Below are 24376 nucleotides of genomic sequence, written 5' to 3' on the forward strand. Positions count from 1 at the left end.
CCATTTGTCACTGGGGGCAACTTCCTCCAACGCAAAGACACTGTGTTGAAGATGTGGACTTCAATCTGATCGTAGTTGTTGTATCCTCCAAATAAGTACAGTTTGTGTCTGACCACCACAGCAGCATGGCGGGAAGTCTTAGGTCCTCCTTTCAGAGCTATTGTCCAGTGAAACATTTCACAAACCAGCACCACCGTGAATCAGTTCAACTAATAATTTACAGGTTGTTAAAGGACAGTTTACTCAGCTGGAATAGTTGTTGAATGACATTTGGTTTATTGGACGTTTACTTTTAAGACAAGTACATTGGTTGTGATGACAATGTTGTGATGTCATTGCGTGACGACATTTAGATCCATCCATACTATTACAGAGCCCTGGTGGATCCCAGGCAACTAAGGAAGAGGGTTTAAGTGGCTAGACTGTCATGATTACACCCACACACAATGCAGATATTATGCAGCGTTGAAGTGACTTAACACCTGAGGCAAATTAGGTCTTCTAAATCCTATCAGTTTCCTGAAAAATCTTGCTATATGTGTGGCGGAGAGAGTCGCAGCCCCAGCCTAAAGCCTCAAAAGTCTAGTATCTGCCCTCGTTCCATATGGATATCCCTTTTTTTAATTATTTATTTTGACAGAAACATGAATAACATAGACACGTACATACAACACAGTAGTGTAGCACAGGCAGGTTAAAACATCCAGTCCAAAAAGGAACATCCCAATAGACCTCTTACACCCTTGTTTACATTGGAAGCCCTTCATACCAATTCATCGTAAAATAGTGCTAGTACAACACTCAATGTACTAAAAAATACATCCCACATACGGAGGGTATTCCGGCCATTGAGCAGGAGTTGGGCTCCATCTAGTGGTGGCACTAGATGAGAAGACGATCAAAATACAGCCCAAAATGTTAATGAAAACGTTTATTAAGATAAGAAAATAAAGTGTAAAGTTCGCCAATAGACCCTCATTTAGCTGAATATGTTTTGGTACCGAACAGCGACATCTGCTGGGCCATTAACTGAAACAGCAGCTTCAAGGAGAACCCGGAAGCGGCTTCATTTCCAGCGAACGGAGCTTGCTCCTTGGATGGGAGAGTGTTTTCTGCAGGTCGTTCAGTCCGAGTTTATCAAAGGGTGCGTTCGGAAATGCGCTCCGGGTGTGTGCTCAGTGTGAGTGCCTAAACCTAACCCTAATCCTAACCCTAACCTCAGTAAAACTATGCCTAAACCTAACCTTAACGCTAACCCTAACCGCAGTAAAACTATGCCTAAACCTAACCCTAACCCTAACCACACCCGGTGCGCATTTACGAACGCACCCTTTGATACGCTCGGACTGAACGACCTGCTAAAAATACTCTCCCCTCTTTGAATAGGCTCTATTGCACTGTATAAGAAAAAGAAGGTGCGCAGCAATGGTTTTCTCCGTGGAGTGCTAGACCTAAAGTCAAATTTACATAAAAATAGGAATTGAATTCCAAAAAGGTAGCACATCCCCAATTTTTAAATCAGGAGGACAAAGTACTCACATTTCCACTTATTTATTGGCACATAACGCTTACGCGTTTCGGCTAAGAGCCTTCGTCAGAGCACTGCTCTGACGAAGGCTCTATTGCACGTCAGCCATATTGGCAAGAAATTGGGCCACTTCTTTCTTCCTTCACAGGTGTTACCAGTAACACTAATTAAGGCTGTGCTCCGTTCTGATATTGTGCATGTTTTGGCTACACCAAATGGAACAGGGCCTTAATTAGTATCATTGGTAACACCTGTGAAGGAAGTAAATGTCTTGCCAATATGGCTGCCGTGCACAGAACCAGGTTTTTGTTCCATATAGCGCTGTGCTTCATCCTTTTAGAACAGGGGTTCCCAAACCTTTTTGTCTCAGGGCAGTGAGGGCACCCCATCAATATTGTTTTTAATCCGAGGCACCCCTACATTATAATTTTCACTCCCAGCACCTTATATTTATAGCATATCGTCGTTGTCGGGTGGAAACCTTGTATGTCCAAAACCATTCGTTTTGTATTTATCATCTATAAAATGTACTAAACTAGTGAAAACAGCAGATCTACCAGCATCGGTTGTTTTCACTAGTTTTGTGCGACAGTCTTGTATGATGAAGCAGGGCTTTGCTTTACCAAAAGACATACACATTTGAAACTTGGAGATACAAGGTTTCTGCCAGACAGCGACGATATTGATCATGTTGTGAGGAAAACGTTGAGATAAAAGCCATTTTGGTTAGAACTGACTGGACTGCCGTCGCGGCACCCCAGGGTGCCCCGTCACCCACTTTGAAAACCCCTGTTTTAGAAGCTTTAGAACGGTCCCATGCTATAGCAGCTATAGTGTCTGCACCCTGTGAACCCCTTTCTGTGTTGTTTGTATTCCGTACAGGAGTGCAAGGCCCCAGCGCTCCGCGGTACAAAGAGGTTACGTTCGTTTTATGGATTTTAGTTTTGGTCTGGCTGTACTGCAGTCTGTAGCAGGAAGCCTAGTGGCGCTGCGAGGCGTTTAAGAAACCCACTCACGCCGGCCTCATTAAGAAAGACCTCACTCTACACCGCACGCACGCACGCACGCACGCACATACACACCACAAACCTGCTGAGGCTGCACCAGATGGGGTGTGTGTGTGTGTGTGTGTGTGTGTGTGTGTGTGTGTGTGTGTGTGTGTGTGTGTGTGTGTGTGTGTGTGTGTGTGTGTGTGTGTGTGTGTGTGTGTGTGTGTGTGTGTGTGTGTGTGTGTGTGTGTGTGTGTGTGTGTGTGTGTGTGTGTGTGTGTGCGCTCGCATGTTTTGTAGCTAGAGTATGTGCTCTATGTGCTCATGAATATTTACAGTATGCATGTGTTGATATCCCGTGTTTGGACCATCGTTGTATTATTACTTTATTTGTATTTGTTTGTAGCATTTAGCCTAGACCACGGCCTCGCGCCGTTACTTCCACCAGTAACAGTTCTTCATAGACCACGGCCTCGCGCCGTTACTTCCACCAGTAACAGTTCTTCATAGTAGTAAATAATATATTTTCGATACGAAACTTTTACAACTATATATATTTTTTTTTTCTACTTGACTGTTTTATGAAAAGAAAGACTCTGTAACCCCATCTCGACCCACTCTTTTGTAATACATCTTTTGTATTGTTGCAAACTGGTGTCGAGTGAATATGTTCTGATTCACTACGAGCCGTGGGTCATAACATATTTTTTGTGTATAGTGTTTATATCATGATTGTGCATGTACTGTATATAATGTACAGTACATGTGTGCATGTAAACCGTATCTGCCTGACTGCATACTGTGTAGGGATTAGGCGTGCAACAATACGGAACCGAACCGCTATAACGAACCGAATGGCCCTGTCCCGAACCGAACAGCCCATACCGAATGAACCGGATTTCTTTTTTGAGTGTGGCCACATAAAAACATAGCTCACAACGCGTCGCAGCGTATTTTCGGTGCTTTATACCACACTGAACTAAGCATAATCAAGTCAATACTGGAGATGTGGCATAACGGCATGGATTTCTACACAGTGAGGGCAATTCTTTCAACATAAGACGCTGCGTTCAAGTTCATGAGAGTTTGGACAAGGCAATTCTCTTAGATTCTGCCTTCAGGTATGGCATGGAAAGAGGGGGCATTTGCATTTATTTCACCATAGTAAAAACTGCATTGATGGTCTGTAGAGGGCACTTTTTACAGACGGATAAAAGGGCAGGGGCTCAAGCCCCCTTTGATGTCTATGCGTGAACGTGCCTGCCCCTCTTCAACCTGACACGTTCAATAGGTTACCTAACACTTACAGCGGCAGATAAAACATATTATCGTATCAGATTTTCTCATTAAGTCTTCCAATCTTCTTCTTATTTTTTTGGCGGCTTTGAGAGAGAGAGAGAGACACATCGTGTTAGATGAACTGTGACTCACCCCGCTGACTCGTCGGTCCTGATGCTGCTAATTACAGCTTTGCTTCGTCGTGGGTTTGTGATCCTCAGGTGAGATGAGTGAATAAGTTACGGGGAGGAGAGACGAGAGAGGAGCGATATTAAAGGTCTCGGGGAAATTGGTATGCAACGGTTCAGTCCTCCTGACAGGATAAGGTCACTCGCACCAATCTGAGAAGCTAACCAACGCCTTTTAGTGTGGGGTGTGTGTGTGTGTGTGAGTGTGTGTGTGTGTGTGTGTGTGTGTGTGCGTGCGACGCGTGCACGCGTGAGCGAGAGAGCGAGAGAGAATGTGACATTAATCAGGATGTGCCATCTCACCTTGTCTTTAAGTGTGACAGACTTCATGGTGTGATGCTATACCCTCAAATATGGACATGCACACACACGCGCACACACACACACACACACACACACACACACACACACACACACACACACACACACACACACACACACACACACACACACTGTGTGTTTGCAGTATTTAGTTGCAGTATTAGACCGTCAGGTCGCAAGTTACTATGAAAAGCTCCACAGGCTATCCGTCTGTCTGTCTGTCCGTCCGTCCATCAGTCTGTCCGTCCGTCACGTCACACTTTTGCCCCTACTCTTATCTCTGGCACCGTTGGCCCTATCGATGCCAAACTTTGCACACACACACACACACTCCTTGGATGGCAAATCACAACCTCCAGCCCTGATTTCTCACCATCAGGCTGATTTTTGCAAAACACATTTTTGGACACTGCTCCTACAGATTTTGCCCTAAAATCACGCAAAGCGGTACACAGTATCTCTAAAGTCATGTCATCAACATGGATCTGTCCCATTTCCCATATTCCCTCCTTATTGGCTATGATTGCCTTCTAAAGTTTGTGTATGCAACGTGACGGTCGCTTATCTCCCTATTAGGGAGTCTTACTGGTATTACGTATTAGTGGTATGTGTTGGTTTGATTTGTTAGCGCTATAGTACTGTGTTCATGTTACTGTATGTGGTAGTGTTAGTGGTGTACAGTATGTGAGTGGTTGCGGTGTTTGTTACTGTATTGTCATAAATATAGTTTATTCAGCTGATTTGGATTATATTACCTCTTTTTTATTTTCATCTCCCAGCTCTATTGATACCTTATGTTATGAAAAATAGCAACCGTAATAAGCCAGTTCACGGTGTTGGCTTGCAAACGATATGGCAAGTGCAGAGCCTGCAGGAAAGGTTCTGGACACCAGTCAAGTCAAATTGCCAGAGAGAGAGAGAGATGTAAAAGAGAAGACTGGCGTCTCATCAGAGAAAACCGTGCTGCTGTGCTGAGGGCTGTTTGGAAATATTTCACGTTTGAAATGACCAACACAAAAGGCGAAGGATCCCAGTAAACCCACATTGTGAGAGATGCTACAGAGTATAACACGAGAGATTTAGCTAATTTAAAATACCAATAAAAATATATACTTTATATAAATATTGGTCCATAATACGGTTATTTACAGGTTTTAGCCTAAACAATCACTTGGATATTGAAATTTCATGTTCTGTCTGTCTCTAATTCCAAGCCGTTTCAGATGCAATACCCAAAATGCCCTTTGTTGGCAACGGGGCGCTGTTTTTGGGCTAAAATTGGAACGATACAGAGAATAAACCACGATGAGAACCATCAATCGTCAATCGTAATCTTCTCTGTATCGTTCCAATTTTAGTACCACTTTACCTCATGGTTCCACCTCATATATAGTCTCAATAGAATATGGCCTCCCAAAAAGTACCGCCCCCTTCTCGAGGGGGCCCAATCGGAAATGGGCCCTGGAGTGACCTCACACCAGTCCTCATTTCAGGAGAGAACCGTTCGTACACACTCACTCAGAAGATCACTGAAATGAAAGGCAAGGCTTAGAGTTAATGAATGTTTTTTTTTTTTTGGGGGGGGGGGGGGGGGGGGGGGGGCTGGAAGAGACACTGGGAAGACCCAAAAAAAAAAAAAAAAAGTGAAATGTGAAATTCATGGTGGGGCCCCTTTAACTCTGAGAGTTTACCAACGGATACAGAGATGTTCAAGCACTCTGACAAAGCCACACTGCATGCAGGGTTGTTAAGTAACGGATTACATGTAACGGGATTACGTAATCAGATTACAAAAAACAGGTAACTTGTAAAGTCTCAGGTTACATTTTAAAATGTGTAATCTGGATTACTGTAACGGATCTAAATGATGGGGGTTACATGCTGGATTACATTCTCCCCTTGCCCTCATCAATTTTACAAATAAGTTATAACGCCAAGCAATAAAATAATCAAGTCGAGTCAGCGTAAAGTACTGCCACTTCGCTTAAGTAAAATTCTGTTGTCCTTTTTCCTAATTTCATTGGCTCAATATTCTTGTCTAGTTATCAATGGTAGAACTTGTTTTATTTAATTAAAGAGTTTTGCTAAACAGTAATCCAAAAGTAACTGAAAGTAACTAGTAGTTACTTTTTAAATTGTGATAATCAGATTACGTTACTGACTACATTATCTTTGCAAGTAACTTGTAACTGTAGGGGATTCCTTTTTAAAAGTAACCCTAACAACCCTGACTGCATGTGTAGTGGGGCCTTTTCCACTTGCAAAGAACCGGTTCTGGTTCTTTCTCCCGCTTATGGGATGAACCAGAGGTGTGCTTTTCCACCGAGAACCGGAGTTGGTTCTGAACCGTAAAAGTTGGCCCGGAACCGGAACTACAAAATCCTTGGTTTTTGTGGTTCCAGAGCCAGATCCTTGGCTCTGGTTCAATCTGGTGGAAACGCAAGCCTGTTCCCAAGAACGAACCAAGGTTCCCAAGAAAGTTGAACCGGCACTGGTTCTGGAACCAAGGTTCTTTGGCGGTGGAAAAAGGCCCCTATGACTCAGACATATCAGCCGGGACGGGCATAACGTAGGTGTGAAGGCCGTTTAGTAGGGGTGTAACGATATAGTAACTGTATCGAAATATCGTTTTTAACTTAAAAAATCGAAGTAGATCGAAATGAAAACAGCTAAAATCGAATCGTATCGTTTTATTTTGTATCGTATCGAATCGGCAGTGCAAAGAATCTATTGTATCGATACTACCTACTTGTGCATTGTATTTAGCATTTTTAAGAAGAAAAAATGAAAAGGAGGGGTTTAATTTATTTTCCTTTCCATATAGCTACACTGGTCTATTGATAAATGTGTGTAATCTCTGGGTTCATGTCAAGGTGCAGGTTTGTCAATATACAATGCCCATGTATTTGGCAGATAATCACTGTGTTAACTTATTTATATCCATAATAATACATGTTTCCCTTAAAGACCTGCACTATCCACACCTTTCACACAGATTTAATTTCTTCGCTAAATAGTTACTATATCGATTTTAAATAATTAAATCGAATCGTATCGTATCGCCATGAATGAACCAATATCGTCCTTGTATCGTATCGTCAACCATGTATCGTGATATGTATCGAATCGCTATTAAAATGTATTGTTACACCCCTACCGTTTAGTGTAATCAAGAGTTACATCATGCAGAAGATGCTATACAGATTAGTGCCAACCAACGCTGCTAAAATGACACATTTTGCAATTCAGCAGATTTGTTGCGCTACTTTGCTCTACATCAAGGCAGCTGTTAATGTGCGTGTCAGAGGAACTGAAGTGGATGTCACATCTACGTATGTTCTCTGTTTATCCCCATGCGTTCCCCAAATAGTCAAACCTACGGTTTGACGCCGCAAATCATGACCTACAGTAGCTAGGGCTGTCACGATTATGACATTTTACATGACGATTAATTGTCAAATTATTTGCAAATTAATTGTGTTTTTGTCGTTGACAATTACATTTCTGTTTGGCTTTTAGGCTTTTAAGTTGTACATGGTAGATATGACACATAACCTAAATATACAAAGAAATTACTTAAAAAAGTGGAAATAGTGGAAATAGCCGATCTACAAGCTATGACATATTTGACATATAAGAAATGACATATTTGACAACTTTATACTTTAAAAAAACTCGTCACGGTAACCACAAAGCTGTTCTTCCTCTGTGAACCCACGGTAAACCAACAGTAATGTTTAGTCTGGAGGAGGTGCAGGGACAAGGATCCAGACCCAGGTTTAGTCTGGAGGAGGTGCAGGGACAAGGATCCAGACCCAGGTTGAGAACATAGAGCGTCTGTTTCCCTTGTGGTAAAGATTATGTTGAATGTGAATATTTTCTCGCGGTATCGTATTGAAATGAAATGGTCCAGTATGGTGACAACTGACAACACAAAGTGTGTGTGTGTGTGTGTGTGTGTGTGTGTGTGTGTGTGTGTGTGTGTGTGTGTGTGTGTGTGTGTGTGTGGGTGTGTGTGTGTGTGTGTGTGTGTGTGTGTGCGTGCGTGCGACGCGTGCACGCGTGAGCGAGAGAGCGAGAGAGAATGTGACATTAATCAGGATGTGCCATCTCACCTTGTCTTTAAGTGTGACAGACTTCATGGTGTGATGCTATACCCTCAAATATGGACATGCACACACACTCGCACACACACACACACACACACACACACACACACACACACACACACACACACACACACACACACACACTGTGTGTTTGCAGTATTTAGTTGCAGTATTAGACCGTCAGGTCGCAAGTTACTATGAAAAGCTCCACAGGCTGTGTACAGTATGTGTGTGTGTACAGTATGTGTGTGTACAGTATGTGTTAGCGCTAGCAGTGATGGCAGTCGCGGAGTTAATCACCCGTGTCTGTGGCCTTTAGCTCCACTCATTAGCAGCGAGCGGCACTGACGGGGCCGTCAGTAATGACACTCCGCTAGAAGCACCACTGGGCCGTTAGCCAAGGAGGCTGTCTGTCTGCAGGCCTGACACATATCACACACACACACACACACACACGCGCACGCACGCACGCACGCGCGCACGCGCGCACGCAGCGCGCGCGCGCACACACACACACACACACACACACACACACACACGTGCGATCGTATTACATAACTGTGAGGACATCAGCATTTTAGGATGACGGCTACATGAATGCCTTTTTGTTTTTGAGCGGTGGTCACACCGTCTCCATAGCGTGGCTGTGTGTGTGTACTGTATGCGAGTGTCCGTCCATGTGTGTCTGTCTGTCTGTAAGTAGCCTGAGCCAGGCCTGCAATACCGTTGAGTGACCAGAGAGGTGCTGTTGAGCAGCCTTGAAATGTACATGCACGCATGCACGCACACGCACACAACCACACACACACACACACACACACACACACACACACACACACAGCCTTAAAATAAATGGACACCACCGCTCGGTTCACACTGGTGTGATTTTTACAATATTCAAGCTTGTAGATCGGCTGTTTTTAAGAAAATCCACGATAACTCAAACTCTAACCCCTATAAACGTAAACTCCAAATACCTAATCCTAATCCTAACACCCCCCTTAAAAAAACAAAAAAACATAGAACTATTTTTTTGTGAGGGCCAGTAAAATGATCCTCACCACGTCTGCTTGTAGGCACATTTGGCACTCCCAAAATGACCTACCAGTGCGTGCGCACACGCACACGCGCACACACACACACACACACACACACACACACACACACACACACACACACACACACACACACACACACACACACACACACACACACACACACACACACCGCGGACTTGCTGTCAGGCATTAAGCCTCTATCAGAGTCCAGGGTGAAAAGCTATTCACTTCACCGCGGTGTAGTTTTCTAGCTATCACCTAAAAATACATAACAAAGCCCAGGTGACAGCTAGGAAACTACAACGAGGTGAAGTGAATAGCTCTTCACCCTGGACTCTGTTAGAGCCTTTACAGTCCATGTGATGTGTGGTTAACCATTCAAGAGAGTGCGGGTCCTGAGAAGAAGATCTATGGATGAAGATTGCTTTGTTTAGGGAAAGAAAGTGAAGGAGAAACAGGAGTTTTTGTGCTTCCTTTCTTGTTGGTCCGACAAAGTGTCAGGAAGGGCGAGGCGAGGCTTCCTGCAGATTTATCTGACATCTGTGTCCGGGTACCTCAGTCGGCGGCAGGCACAAGGTGGAGGGGCCTTCATTATTTTAACTTTAACTATTGAAAAATAGCAGATATACAAGCTGCAAGCTTGTAGATCTGCTATTTTTGAAAAGTCATGAAAACCAAAATGTGCAAATCTTTGAATATATGTATTTTTTTAAGCAAACGTTTGTAACTAAAATGTTGCTTCTGGGGGGTCCCTGGAACTAAATGTTTTGAGATGGGGGTCCGTGGCCGAATACATATCATTTTGAGGGTCCTGGACATGAAAAAGTTTGAGCACCACTGCACTCACACAGAAACCTTAGAAGGATTTAAAACATTCAAAGACAAATGTCACGATTTTTCAAAAATAGCAGATATACAAGCTTGCAGGGCGGCACTCATGAGAGAGAGATGAAGCAGGGACCCCCACACATTGTTTGACAGCACAATAATCAGTGTATTTTGGATTCATGTCAATTTGTGTTTTCAGATTAACCACTTGAAGTAATAAACTTCACCTTTCACTCTGTACCAAAAATAGCTGATCTACAAATCTACTTGTAGATCTGCTATTTTTGGCTAAAGTTCACAGAATATGGACGCTAGGGTTCAATTGGTTAAAAGCTTCTATTACACAACGATTTGGAGGACTCCCTGTAGTAACTCTGAGGACCCCCTAGGGGTCCTGGACCCCCTGTTGAAGACCCCTGCTCTACAGCTGTTTAATGTTCTTTAGTTGCATTCTGCTGCATGTGAAGTCCTCTTCTTCTCCTGTTTCATGTGTCAGCCCTTCAGCAGCTCTTTGCTCTGATAGACCACACACTCCTATTCTTTCATCGCCCCCTTAAGGATGTTGGGGGCATAACAGGCACTCGTCTTGTCCCTGTTGGGGATAATGCAAAATGAGACTTTCATGCAGCACATGGCGACTTTGATTGTTGACGGTTTTGACATCCTTGTTGTCAGTTTGTGTGTATTTTGAGGAACAGTGAGCCCCGTGTGTGAACACCGCAAATCGAAGGGCTTGTTTTGCAACAGCAAATGTCTGAGGAATGTTTAATAGCATTGTCATGTCATACTATGTCATATTATAATAGATTTAGAGATGACAAATGCTGTTGACGCTGATAACATACTTTGTAGTCTATTTTAAAATCGGTCAGTCAGTCAGTCAGTCAGTCAGTCAGTCAGTCAGTCAGTCAGTCAGTCAGTCAGTCAGTTTAATTATCAATCACTGAAATAACACCTTTAGTCATGCAGGGAATGCCAGAGACCTGCAAACGAAATAACAATTAATAACGGTATTATTATTGATCACCCAGAATGTCATGGCCAAAACAGGGACAGCAATTATGTTTAAGGAGCAGGCTATATGTCATGAACTCTTGTCCAGTGGTTCTCAACCTTTTCAACCTTTTGAAAATTTGGCCAATTAATTTAATTTGTCATTTTAGAGGTCTTAAAAAGTCCTTCAATTTTCAATTTAGAAATGTGCAGATACCCTCTATACTCTAAAACTTGGTTTGACTTTGTTTACTGTGAGAAAACAATGTTGCACTTTAAGCTAATCATCTGGGGACCTCCCAAAATCTTTTGGGGACCCCCCTGGGGGTCCCGACCCACAGGTTGAGAACCACTGCTCTAGTCAACAAACAAAGTAAACAGAGAGCGCTTCATGAACTTGTACTGAAGATTGGCTATTTTTGGCGAGTGACACACACATCACATCAAGTATAAATCATACTTTGGTGTTCAAACTGAGAGACATCTTTAGAAATCTGATTTCAATTGCGTTTCAAGGAATGACGGTTCAAATTAGATTAGCAAATAGAAGATGTAACCATTTATTTTTACTGTTCAGACTTGATAAACCCAATAATAGTCTGAGCAGGGACTTGCAGAGAATGTTAGAGAGGCAAGGCCTTTTGTTGAAAATATAAAAAATAGCAGACCTCCAAGCTCACAATGTGTCGTGCTGCGATGCGTTGTGAGCTTGGAGGTTGGCTATTTTCAATGCTTGATACCACACAGAACCAAGCATAATCAAGTCCATGCTGGAGATCTGAAGTACGGCATGGATTTCTACACAGAGAGGACAATTATTTCAACATAAGATGCTGCATTCAAGTTCAGGATAGTTTGGACAAGGCAATTCTGTTGAATGCTGCCTTCAAGTATGGCATGGGAAGAAGGCATTTGCATTTCTTTCACCATAGTGAAAAACGGCATTCATGGTCTGGAGTGGAGAGGGCACTTTTTACAGATGGATAAAAGGGCCCCCTTTGATGTCTCTCTGTGCAGGTGCATGAGGCTGCGGCTGAGCATGACGGCTGGGTTCTGATGTGTGTTTTGTTGTGTTTTTCAGTACATGACTGCTGCAGCAGCCGGAGCACCTATGCAAGGGACCTACATCCCCCAGTACACTGCGGTGCCTCCTTCAGTCCCTGTGGAAGTAAGACACACCTACACCTAGTACATACTAACTAGGGCATCAACGAAAAAGTCGACAAGTCGACTCAGTCGACTTCATTACACAAGTCGACTCCCACCAGAGAAAGTCGAAAGTCGAGGTTGAAAAAAAAAAATATATACTTTCTATTGTGAAAATAGCAGATCTACATGCTCACAACGCGAGGCGTTGTGAGCATGTAGATCGGCTATTTTCACAATTTCTGCCTCTATATATTTGACAATTAAGGACAATGTTTAATTTGCCATTTTAGAGGTATTAAAAAGTCCTTAAATTGTCACTTTAGAAATGTGAAGATACCCTCTGTACTTAAACTTTATGTTGGTTTGTTTACAGTTGAGTGAGACAACAATGTTTCACATTAAGTTAATCATCTGGGGACCCCCCAAAATAATTGGGGGGTCATCAAACGATAAAGTCGACTACAACTCAACAACTTTACTGAGTCGAGTCGACTTGCAAAAATCACAAGTCGTTAATGCCCTAGTTAAGTACATACATAAATACTAATCTGATTCCCAGAAGTTCTTTTTTCCGCCACTAGGGAGGCGAGAAGAACTTCTGGGAAGAAACCATTATATCTCTGGGCCAAAAGTCAGCCCAGCACAGAATTTGAGTATGGGTAACTGGAGACAAAGATGGCGTTGGAGGTTACCCTTATCAAAATCACTGTGGCAACGCCTCTGCAACCCACGTATCGAGGCGAATCCTCCAAGACCACATACATACCAGTACATACACACCAAACTTTTCAGGACGAGACGAGATTAGACCTTTGGCCTAGGACCCAAACTAGTGAAAATAGCCACACAACCCACATCGCGTCGTGCCACGTTGCAAGCTTGTATATCTATTTTCACTACTTATCGATATAATTTTTATATATTATTAAAATGAGTCATTTTTACTGATAACTAATGGTTGGAATGGATTCAGCAGCCCAACAATACCCTAATTACACATCTCATACGTTCATATTTATTGGCCATTTTTTATTCTCCCCCCCCCCCCCCCCCCCCCCCCCCCCCCCCTTTAATCCCAGGCCCTGGGTTTCCCGATACCCCCAACTTTGATTGGTTCCCACAACGTATGTCAAGGGTGTTGGGTTTGACAAAGTTCAGAGGTGATAGTAGACACCTTTATGAACACATTTGTGAAGAAAGCTAGTGATTTAGATTTAGTTCCCAGATTGGCCTAGCAATAGGCTAACTTTCCCTAACTAATACAGTACAATACACATTCAGAGTTAGAGACACATTCATAAAGGAACACATCCGCCCACCAGTGTGGTCATTAAGCAGAGCGATCACACTGGATGTAAGCTGCAAATTGCTCTGGTTCTCCAAAACAAATGCCCCGCTCGTTCCAACAGAATAATGAGCCTGGAAAGTGCAAGACCAGCACATGACTCACAACTTTTAGAGTGTCTCTGGAAGACTTTGTCACTCGCTACGTTGGTGTCGGAGCGCCGTGGCAGGCCATCCTGACAAATGACCAGTGTGGACTCCTGGTCCACGCGTTGGACCAGGAGGCCGTGGACTCCTAGTCCATTGGCCAACTTAATATTAGAGGCAGAGTTGCGAGGCGTTGTGAGCATGTAGATCTGCTATTTTCACAATAGAACCGTGTTATACAAAATGTAATTTGTCGGCTCTTAGTGCTCGTCAGGGTGGGGGGGTCCCCAGTTAGAATATGATTATTTTGGGGGTCGCGGCCTGAAAAGGTTGAGAACCACTGAGCTAGTCAGCCAGTCAGCCAGCCAGTCTAGCTAGTGAGTTAACAAGCCAGCTTCTCAACCAGTTATCCAGCCACTCAGTAAGTGAGATAGACAGACAGTCAGCCAGTCAGTCAACCAGCCAGCCAGCCAATCAGCTGGCGAGCCAGCCAGCCAGTAACCCAGCCGGCCAACTAGTCAGCCAGCCAGTAACCCAGCCAGCTAGCTACTGTAGTCATCCAGCTAGTAACCCAACTAACCAGTAGGACTCCCTAATCGGGATATAAGCGATTGCCACGTCGCATACACAAATTTCAGAAGGCAATCGTAGACAATCAGGAGGGAATATGGGAAATGGGACAGATCCAAGTTGATTGATGACATGACTTTTGAGTGATTTTAGGGCAAAATCTGTATAGGAGCAGTGTCCAAAAATGTGTTTTGCAAACATCGGCCTGATGGTGGCGCTAGAAGAGGGAGAAATCAGGCCATCCAAGGAGTGTGTGTGTGCAAAGTTTGTCATCGATAGGGTCCAACGGTTGCCAGAGATAGAGTAGGGGCAAAAGTGTGACGTGACGTGACGTGACAGACAAGCGGACGGACAGACGGACGGACAGACACCCGGTGGAGCTTTTCATAGTAACTTGCGACGTGGCGGTCGCAACTAGCTAGTCAGCCAGCCAGTCAGCCAACCAGTCAGCCAACCAGCCAGCCAGCCAGTCCGTCAGTTAAGTCGGCCAGGCGGGTGGGCAAGAATTAAAAGTGAGCACAGGCTGCTGTCTGGTGGCTGACAGTGCTGCTATCAGGCGTGTATCAGATGACAGGAGCTGAAGTGAGACACTGTCGGAGGAGCCATCCTCTCTCTCTCTCTCTCTCTCTCTCTCTCTCTCTCTCTCTCTCTCTCTCTCTCTCTCTCTCTCTCTCTCTCTCTCTCCTCTCTCTCTCTCTGTCCAGCCGGCCGCTACAGCAGAGCATGTGAAGCCGCGGCCACGTGTACCGCAGGAAACACGCTCATCCTTCAGCCCGCAGGACTCTGCTTAGCCCGCCTGCCTCCAGCCATGACAGCATCTTGACAGAATCATCCATCTCTCTCTCTCCCTCCCTCACTCTCTCTCTCTCTCTCTCTCTCTCTCTCTCCTTCTCTCCCAGTGGCGTCAGTTCAGAAAAAAGCTAAGGTATGGCAACATGACTGGTGTCTCGCACGCGCGGCTTTGCGCGCGTGCAAGACACCAGTCATGTTGCCATACCTTAGCAACAGGCATGATACATTTATTTTTAGAAGTACATTCTATTTTTTCCTCCGTTTCTACGGTTTCTTGGGCTGAATATGGCAGCCTGGAACGGTTGTTCAAGTGCAGCTAAACTTGGCATAATATTATTAGTAAACGTGCCACAATTAACAACCAGTAAGACTCCCTAACAAATAGGCCAAAAGTTTGTTTTACCAATTATCAAGACATACGGGCAGTTGACAGTTTGCCATGGTTACTCATTGAAGTTGAATCTCCATATATGGAGACATAAGTTGCTCATACCATAGCAACCATGTTTTTTACAGGGCCTGGGATTGATGACATCAGAAATCTCCATATATGGGCATGAAAGGGATTTTGTTTCTGGAAATATGTCTGTGGGGTGCCACATTTGGAATAAAACACTTACATCACACATCTGGATATCCATACAGCCCATCTAGTTTGCCTGTGTCCATTTATGCCCATATATCTGATGACATTGGGACACTGATCTCCATATATGGGCATAAAACTTATGTTAATTAGTAAAGCCTGGGGATCTCCATATATGGGCATGAGGGGTACCCTAAAAGGGCATCATCTGGGAATAGCAAATATAGTTATCCTAGAAAGTGAAAATCTTACATCAAAGGCCATAACTACCTACCTACCACCATACTGCATTCCTCATTAAACTACCTACCAGTAAGATGCCTATAGGGAGAAAAGCAAAGGGCGAGGTTGCACCATTTCTTGGTCTTCTGGCCAGTGATGTATATCGGACCATTTAACCATATATGGAGACATCTGGTACCCAAAGATATTCACAGATATGGGCTTAATATTGATGACATAAGGGATCTCCATATATGGGCGTAAAAGGGATTTGGTTCTTGGTTCCCCTGGCATCACAGGGATCTCCATATATGGGCATAAAATGGATTTGGTTACCCTGGCAACACGGGGATCTCCATATCTCCATATATGGGCATAAAAGGGATTTGGTTCCCCTGGCATCACAGGGATCTCCATATGGGCATAAAAGGGATTTGGTTCCCCTGACATTACAGTGATGTCAGTGGCTGGTTCTACAGAGGGGATCTCCATTTATGGGCATAAAAGGGAATGTATGTATGATGATGTCAGATATCATAGACGTCATAGGACTTTCACATAACGAATAACTGAGTAAGCATGTAAACCCGTAAAATCTATATTTGGGCATGGCTGATTTATGACCTCATCATGATGACACGAGCAAACACAGCTGAATTGTATAAATGATCAGTGCAGAAACCAACAGAAGTATTTGACCAAGACTCTTCGATTTAAACATCAACAAAGGTGTGACGTTTGTTGATGGTCACAAAGGTGTGACGGACGGACGGACGGACGGACGGACGGACGGACGGACGGACGGACGGACGGTGGAGGTTTTCATAGTAAACTGCTCCCTGACGGTCGCAAATAATGCATTGCACCTGTGCAGCTGACCTGCGGAACCTGGGAATATACCATTCTGTCAAGATGGGGAGAATACAAGTGTGGAGACTATAATTAATAATACCTTGTTAAGGTGACCGTTTTGTTAAATTTTGCATTTGTAGTTTTTTTTACTGTAATTTAACAACATAAATAACCAGCACAGATAGACAAAGATTTATATTTAAAAGTAACTTTTATTTCCCCCCCTGGACCCTATGGCAGCTGCATACTAGGGCATTCACGAATAGTGATTTTTATTATGCAAATCATTCGACCTCAAATTATTTGAATAGTCGAATATTCGACAGGACTGGCCAAACTGTCAAATATTAAGTAAGCAAGAGGCGAACATCGTGAAAATAGCCGATCTACATGTTGCGAGGCGTCGTGAACATGTCGATCGGCTATTTTCACAATATTTATCTGCGGAACCAAGTCACATTAATACCTACAATTCCAAGTGCTTGTCAGGGTTCTTATGACTTCCTATCTAGCCAAGCTTTATAAACCATGAAGAAATATATAGGCCTATACAATATTTTTAAAGACGAAACAAAAAATAAATAAATAAATAAATAAGCGAATATTCAATTTCGGTGAAGAACGTCGAATAGTGACTTTGATATTCAAATATTAAAATATTTGGTGAATGCCCTACTGCATACCCCTGCCATACCCAGTTGACGCCCCTGTTCTCTCTTTCTCTCTCTCTCTCTCTCTCTCTCTCTCTCTCTCTCTCTCTCTCTCTCTCTCTCTCTCTCTCTCTCTGTCTGTCTCTCTCTCACACCCTGGGAGGGAGCTAGTTCGCTTCCTGTCCACGGAGCAGGATGAAGCGCAGAGAGAGAGAGAGACGTAGTGGTATTCTGGCCCAGGGCTGTTCCTTCCTACCTCCTACCTATTTCATGGTCCTCCTCTGCAGCAGGGTGTATATCAGTACAGAGACTCAGCACAGTGGACAGCTTGTGTCTGGGGGCTGATGTATGGACCCACGCAGTGTCCTTGAGAGCTTGTTAAAAAAGTGATTGAAATGAGTCCGCGATGGGGGGGGGGGGGGGGCTTCAGAGGAGCGGCCCACCCTTTTTTTGATGTGAAGAATAGCTTCGTCCAGAGTCGTGTAAAAGTTTAGTGCCGAAAAAGTTGACTCTCTTTTCAAGAAGAGAATGTCATTTGACTGTATTTCCCTCGCGGCAATCAATAAAGGTCTTATCTTATCTCATGTTGATTGAAACATTCTGTACTGAAATCGCGGAACCGAGTCACATTAAATGTAATACCTACAATTCCAAGTGCTTGTCAGGGTGGGGGTCCCCAGTTCAAATATGTTTATTTGGGGGGTCACGGCCTAAAAAGGTTTGAGAAACCCCTGGTATAGAGCATTAACAAATTCATCCACCAGGGGCACTAACAACTCATTCTTATGACTTCCTATCTAGCCAAGCTTTATAAACTATATATTTTTCAAAGAGAAAACAATAAAAAAAAAGAAGAAAAAAAAGGCGAATATTCGACTTCGGTGAACAACGTCGAATTGTGACTTTGATATTTGAATATTTGAATATTTGATGAATGCCCTAGTGCTCGTGGGGAGCTTCTAAAGTGACAAATCGCGAGAATTGGTTAGCAAGCAATAGCAACTGACAGTCCCACGATAACAGAGTACATGCCTTACTTTCAGCTGCCACTCGGTGGTGCTATTGAGCATGTTAACAACGTTATGGCGACACAGTGATTAGCCAGTGACCGGGCAACAGCCCGACTTTAATGATCTTAAACCACATTAATTTACCAAATTATTTGGCAATAGTATAAAGTAAATATTACAGAGACTTTAGTTGTCACTGTAAAATACTTTAAAACAGCTCTCATGTTGTATATTTACCTAAAAATGCAGATACTCGCAACACTTCTATTGAAACCAATGTTCTTTAAATCTCCCGCTTGTCACTTTAGAGCCGAAACATGAGTCATGTGACGCAGTTCATTTTCTGACCCCTCGGTGGCACCACTCTCTCTCTCAATACACTCTGCTCTAGTGTAAACGTGGTTGTGCTTTTCAGGGCGTGGTGTCTGACTCCTCCCCGCAGACGGCGCCCTCGTCCCAGGAGGCTCAGCAGCAACAGATGCAGGTGGAGAGCAACGCCGAGCACGTTCCAGCCTACTCCTACCAGTCCAAGTGAGACACCACCCACACCATGGCACTTCGCCTAGGGATGGGACCACAATCCTTATTGTGATAAAAAAGCACTCACAACCTAGCCTCGCAACAGCCAGACTCTCCCAGGGGAGAGTCTGGGAGTTCTCCATAGACAACGCATTACGCAATGACGTAGTTACTCACTTTGACTGACAGGTCCAGTCAGTAGTCAACAGCGCATCAAAACATCGTCGGGAGAACATCAAATACGTCTTTTCCAGACAGAAATTCTAAAGGTGCAAACTGTTGTCCGTTTTTAAGTTATGAGATGCAGTTGATTTCAGATAAAACTTCGCTTAATGCAGCTTTTATTTGCGATTTGTGAACTCGCGTCGGACATGGGGTCCGCCATGTTTGTTTACAAAATGCGAGAGCTGTAGCAGCCGCCCAACCAATCAGGAGCGGTGTGAGGCGGGTTCGCTCGAAATGCAGCCTTTTGATTGGAAATTTGAAACCCAAGTTCTAATAAAGAGGCTCGATGGGAGGGACACCACACCGAGAAAGGAAGCACATTGGTGATGACGTAGCTCGGGATGGCTTGCGAGGCTACTCACAACTAGGGCTGTCACGATTATGTCACGATTATGACATTTTACATGACGATTAATTGTCACTCAAATCATTGCGATTAACGTTTTAATGGTGTTTTTGTCGTTGACAATTACATTTCTGTTTGGCTTAGGCTTTGAAGTTGCACATGGTAGATATGACACATAACCTAAATAAATAAAGAAATGACTGTCTCCTTCTCACTTTATTTATCTGTCTGTCTGTCTGTCTGTCTGTCTGTCTGTCTGTCTGTCTGTCTGTCTGTCCTATGTATCTTCATCAGATAGGGTGGGCCTGGCCTGGTGTCGCTTGTGACAGCGTTGCCTTGAGACGGGAGAGAAGGTGGCTGCACTGAGGACGTGAGGAGGGAGGAAAGGAGACGAGGAGAGGAGGAGACGCTGTAGGAGACATAAGACTGTGGACGGATTGCTTCCAGATTGCCCAGGCACCAAAAAAAAAGAGAGACACTTTTGTTTTCATTTCCTACCTGGCCTGAGAGAAAGAGAGAAGAGAGGGAGAGGGTGCAGACGGAGGAGATGAGGTGAAAGAGGAGAATGAGAGAACAAAAAAAGAAAAAAAGAAAACTTAAAAACAAGACAAAAAACTAAAAAAAAAAAAAAGTGAAATAGTTGTTGTGTCGTCTGAGAAAGTGAGGGCTGGACTGAAGCCTAGACTGTTTCTCAACTGATTAAAAAAAGAAGAAACAAAATAGAGATTAAATATAATGTCAACACGAAAAGACAAAAAAAAAACGACATCTGGAGCGGCGGTTTATTTTGTAATTAGATAAAAACAAACAGAGAGGGAGGAGTCACGCGTTTGCGATACACAGAGATTGTCTTCCTCAGATATTAAAGCTATTTCCTTTTCACCTCTTTTTTATGTTCTAGTGTTAAATTTTAGTTTTCTAGATATATCTCTAAAAAAACAAAACAAAATGGGGTTGTTGTGTTTTTTCTTTCTTTTTTTCCTTTGTTTTTAGTTTCTCCAATCTTCATGGCCTTAATTTGAAGAAACTTTTTACAGAGTTCAGAGTCTTCACGCCTCGTTGGAAAAAGAAATAACGACAAAAAAAATGTATCAAAGAAAAAATACACACAAAAAAAATATACAAAATACAAAAATTTTAAAAAATATAAAAAGAGTTTTAAACAGAAGTCCCTCGGACCGCTCAGCCGGAGCGAGGGATGAGGCAGACGTTGATCTATAGAGGAGAAAGAAGAAGAAAAGAAAAAAAACAACAACGTAAAAAAGAAAGAAAGAGTCTATGACATAAGCTGTACAGATTTAATAGAGAAGAGTGCTTTCTTTTTCCATTTCTTCATTAGAAGAAAACTTTGATAAATAATTATGTCGGAGATAAATGAGTGTCTGAAGGATAACTAAATGTGTGTCGGGGGAGGGGAAGGGGAAGGGGGAGGGACTTGAGGGGGCGGGGCAAAGCTTTGAAGAGATTTTTTCACCAGGAAGAAAATCAAGCGTTCAAAGAAAAAAACAACAACCAACGGGAGAACGAACGGGGCTCGGCGTCGCACGTGGACGAAGATGCCGCCCGTTTTTGCAGATGCTGAACTTGTTTTCTATTATCATTACAGTTTATGATTTTTTTGGTTCGTTTTTTTTTTTTCCAACGGCGAGATCGCCGTCGACGACATTAGTGCTTTTTATCTGCAAAGTTTTACGTTTGTTTTTATATAAGCTTTGCGACGTTTTTTGCCCGCTTTGCTTGTCACATCGCAAAAAAAAAAAAAAGGAGAAAAAAAAGAAAGGTGAAAAAAAAGTTTTAAAATGAACAAAAAAGTAATAGAAAAAAAAAACGTTTCTGGCAGTGGAAGAAAAAAAAACGACAACAGTAGATACAGTAGAAGCTTACGGTTTAAAACCAATCAGCGCAAAAGCAATAGAAAGAAATTGTTGACAATTTCTGTAGTCTTTCCTAGTTGTGGATCAATGCAGCCCGAGGACGGCCATTTTTATACCAAAGATGAAGCCACACTCAACCAGAGTTTTCATTTCCGTTCTATTTTTTCCTTTGTATTTTTCGGTTTCTCAGAGTTTTTGAGTTTGTCGTCGTTGATGTTGTTGATTGATGCTGTTGATGTCGTTAATGTTGATACTGTTGTTGCTATTGACGTTGTTGCTATTGTCATTGTTGTTTTTTTTATTTGACCTTGTTGGCCGGACCAGTCCTTTAATCTGTCCTTTAATCTAGCTCTTATAAAACTTCCTCATTTACACACAGTTTTTTAAGCTATAACCTCCCACGGTTGTTCAAACTGTCGCGCACGCGCGCACACGCGCACGCACGCACACACACACACGCACGCACGCACGCACGCACGCACGCACGCACACGCACACGTGCACACACACACGTGCGCGCACACACACACACACATTAGCAGAGTGTTTCTCAAAGTGGGTTCCTTTAGGCGGGTCTGAATTAGGGATGGGTATCGTTCACCTTTGAATCGATACGATACCTTTTTTGATACCTGGGAATCGATATGATACCCTTTTCGATACCATTTTCGATACTTTTTATTTAAGTTTAACTTCAACACGGAAAGAGTGGTGACTCGCTGCTGCGGTAGAGCAGAGTTGATGATGATGATCACACAGTGTGGCGGAGCGGAGAGTATAGACGTTGGATAATCATCATAATAATAAACATATTATAGGCTATTGTCGGCTATTTTCCACAGTAACGAGTGTAGCCTACTAAAGCAGTCATTAAACTCTCAGTAGCCCAACTGTTACAGATGCGACCGGCCAGGGGTGCGTTCCAGAGTGTCGAAACGAGGTATCGTTCATTTTTACGTGAACCGATACCCGATAGTATCGACGTCATGCGATCGATACCATTAAAAGTATCGCAGACGATACCCATCCCTAGTCTGAATGGACCCATACAACTCTGACAGGGTACAAATGGAACCAAATGGACCCGTTAGCAGTGTTGGGGAAGTTACTTTGAAAGCGTAACTTGTACAGTTACATGTAACTCACCATGGCAGTAACTTGATCACGTTAAAGTTATACCCCTGGAGAAATATAACTTATAAAGTTTTAAGTTACTTAGAAAAAGTAACTTAAGTTACTTTTTTTTCAGCGTTAAATTGAGAATGTACATTTGGTGTACATGAAACAAAATATAATATCCTACAAAAAAAAGTCAAATGCCAGCAGAAATATGCCTCTCAACTGAGTTTTATGTTTTATTTCAAAAAGGTTGACATTTTCTTTAGTAAACATCTGTGTTCCTAAAATAAAGTTAAACAAATAAGAAAATGATGTTCTGTTGAGGACATTTGATCGTAAAATTATAACTTCGCTTGTAACTTCTTGTAACTTGAGCCAAAAATGACCCAAAAAGTATCTCAGTTACTTGACGAGTTACAGAAATATGAATGTAACTCAGTTACTAGCAAGTTACAGCAAAATGTAACGTAGTTACGTAACTCAGTTACATGTAACTTTAACTTCCCCAACACAGCCCGTCAGGGTCCATTTGGTTCCATTTGTACACTGTCAGAGGTTAAGGGGAGGCCTTGAAATGTAAAAGTTTGATAAACACTGCGGATTATGACACCGTCATGCTTAATGTTATCCTCTAAACACACAAATATCAAACACAGTGTGTGATGCAACCAGACCTACTAAAATGCAACCTGTTCACCATTACGCTTTCCATTCTCTTGGACTCATCATCCCATCCTCCGTGGGTTCATCATCCCATCCTCCGTGGGTTCATTCCTCTCTGTCTCCGTCTCTTGTAGAGGGTAAACTTTATCGGGAACATAGCAGGAGGGGTGCTGTGATGTAGCTGATGTGTTGTTCCGCGGCTTTTAGACGTCCCAGGAGCTGTCTTGTCTCTCCGTGTCCGTTAAAAAATTAAACAAAATTCCAATTTGGAAGCGAGAAGAAATGGCTAGTCCCTCAATCAGTCTCTGTTGTATGACTGTAGGGTCTGGAAAAAAGCACAATTAAATGGCTTTGATTTTGCTTGTAGCCAGAGCAGCTCATGGCTCAAGAAGCTGATTACTCACTCACTCCAAGACAAGAATCTATACCTCTCATAAAAGAATCATTAGGGAAAGCTAAATGGGTTTGCATGTCTCTTGCCTAAGAGAGATCCTGCCACGATTCACGCAACCACTAAGCTCCACGGGATCTTCTGTGAATGGTGACGCCATCTTCCAATGGAATTGATTGATCAGCAGGGAGTGCTTTTATATGTGTTGAGCGGTTATCTTGAACATGACCAGGCCCGGAACATGGTGAGTTGTACAGTATAAGTTACTGTACCATGTAGGGATGTCCCGATCGGATCGGGAGATCGGAAATCAGGGAGATCGGGGCCGATTTCAAAAGATCGGAATCGGGAGAAAAAGATCGGGAACCACGTTGTCTTTATATATTAAAAAATATATGCTGATGATTTTTAAAAGCTGTTATTTAAATTAAAAAAAACAACCTTAAAGGAGTATTTCATCCCCAAAATGACTTTTTTTTTTATATTGATTAGTCACGCTATGGAGACTAGAGTTCAATAATATTTTTTGTTTTTTGTCACATTCCTAAGACAATAATTTGATTAGAGTAAATTTACCCCCATTGATTCCGGATGGGGACCCGTTTCGAAACCGGTCACCATCCAGAATCAATGGGGGTAAATTTATTGATATCACATTTTTGTCTTAGGAATGTGACAAAAAAAC

At 43.0% G+C, this 24376-nt stretch overlaps 1 protein-coding gene across 1 annotated transcript in view; it reads left to right on the forward strand.

Annotated features, from left to right (window-relative positions):
• Positions 1-20043, forward strand: part of LOC308293196 (RNA-binding motif, single-stranded-interacting protein 3-like) — a 527253-nt gene extending 507210 nt beyond the window's left edge. The window contains exons 12-14 of the mRNA XM_080735633.1: positions 12374-12460; positions 18970-19085; positions 19939-20043. Of these exons, the coding sequence (XP_080591759.1) occupies positions 12374-12460; positions 18970-19085; positions 19939-19942 (207 nt within the window). The 3' untranslated portion in view covers positions 19943-20043. The remainder of the gene's footprint in view (positions 1-12373; positions 12461-18969; positions 19086-19938) is intronic.
• Positions 20044-24376: the final 4333 nt, after the last annotated feature.

The sequence above is a fragment of the Nannobrachium achirus genome (assembly GCF_963921795.1).
Source record: "Nannobrachium achirus genome assembly, chromosome: 10".
Classification (NCBI taxonomy): domain Eukaryota; kingdom Metazoa; phylum Chordata; class Actinopteri; order Myctophiformes; family Myctophidae; genus Nannobrachium; species Nannobrachium achirus.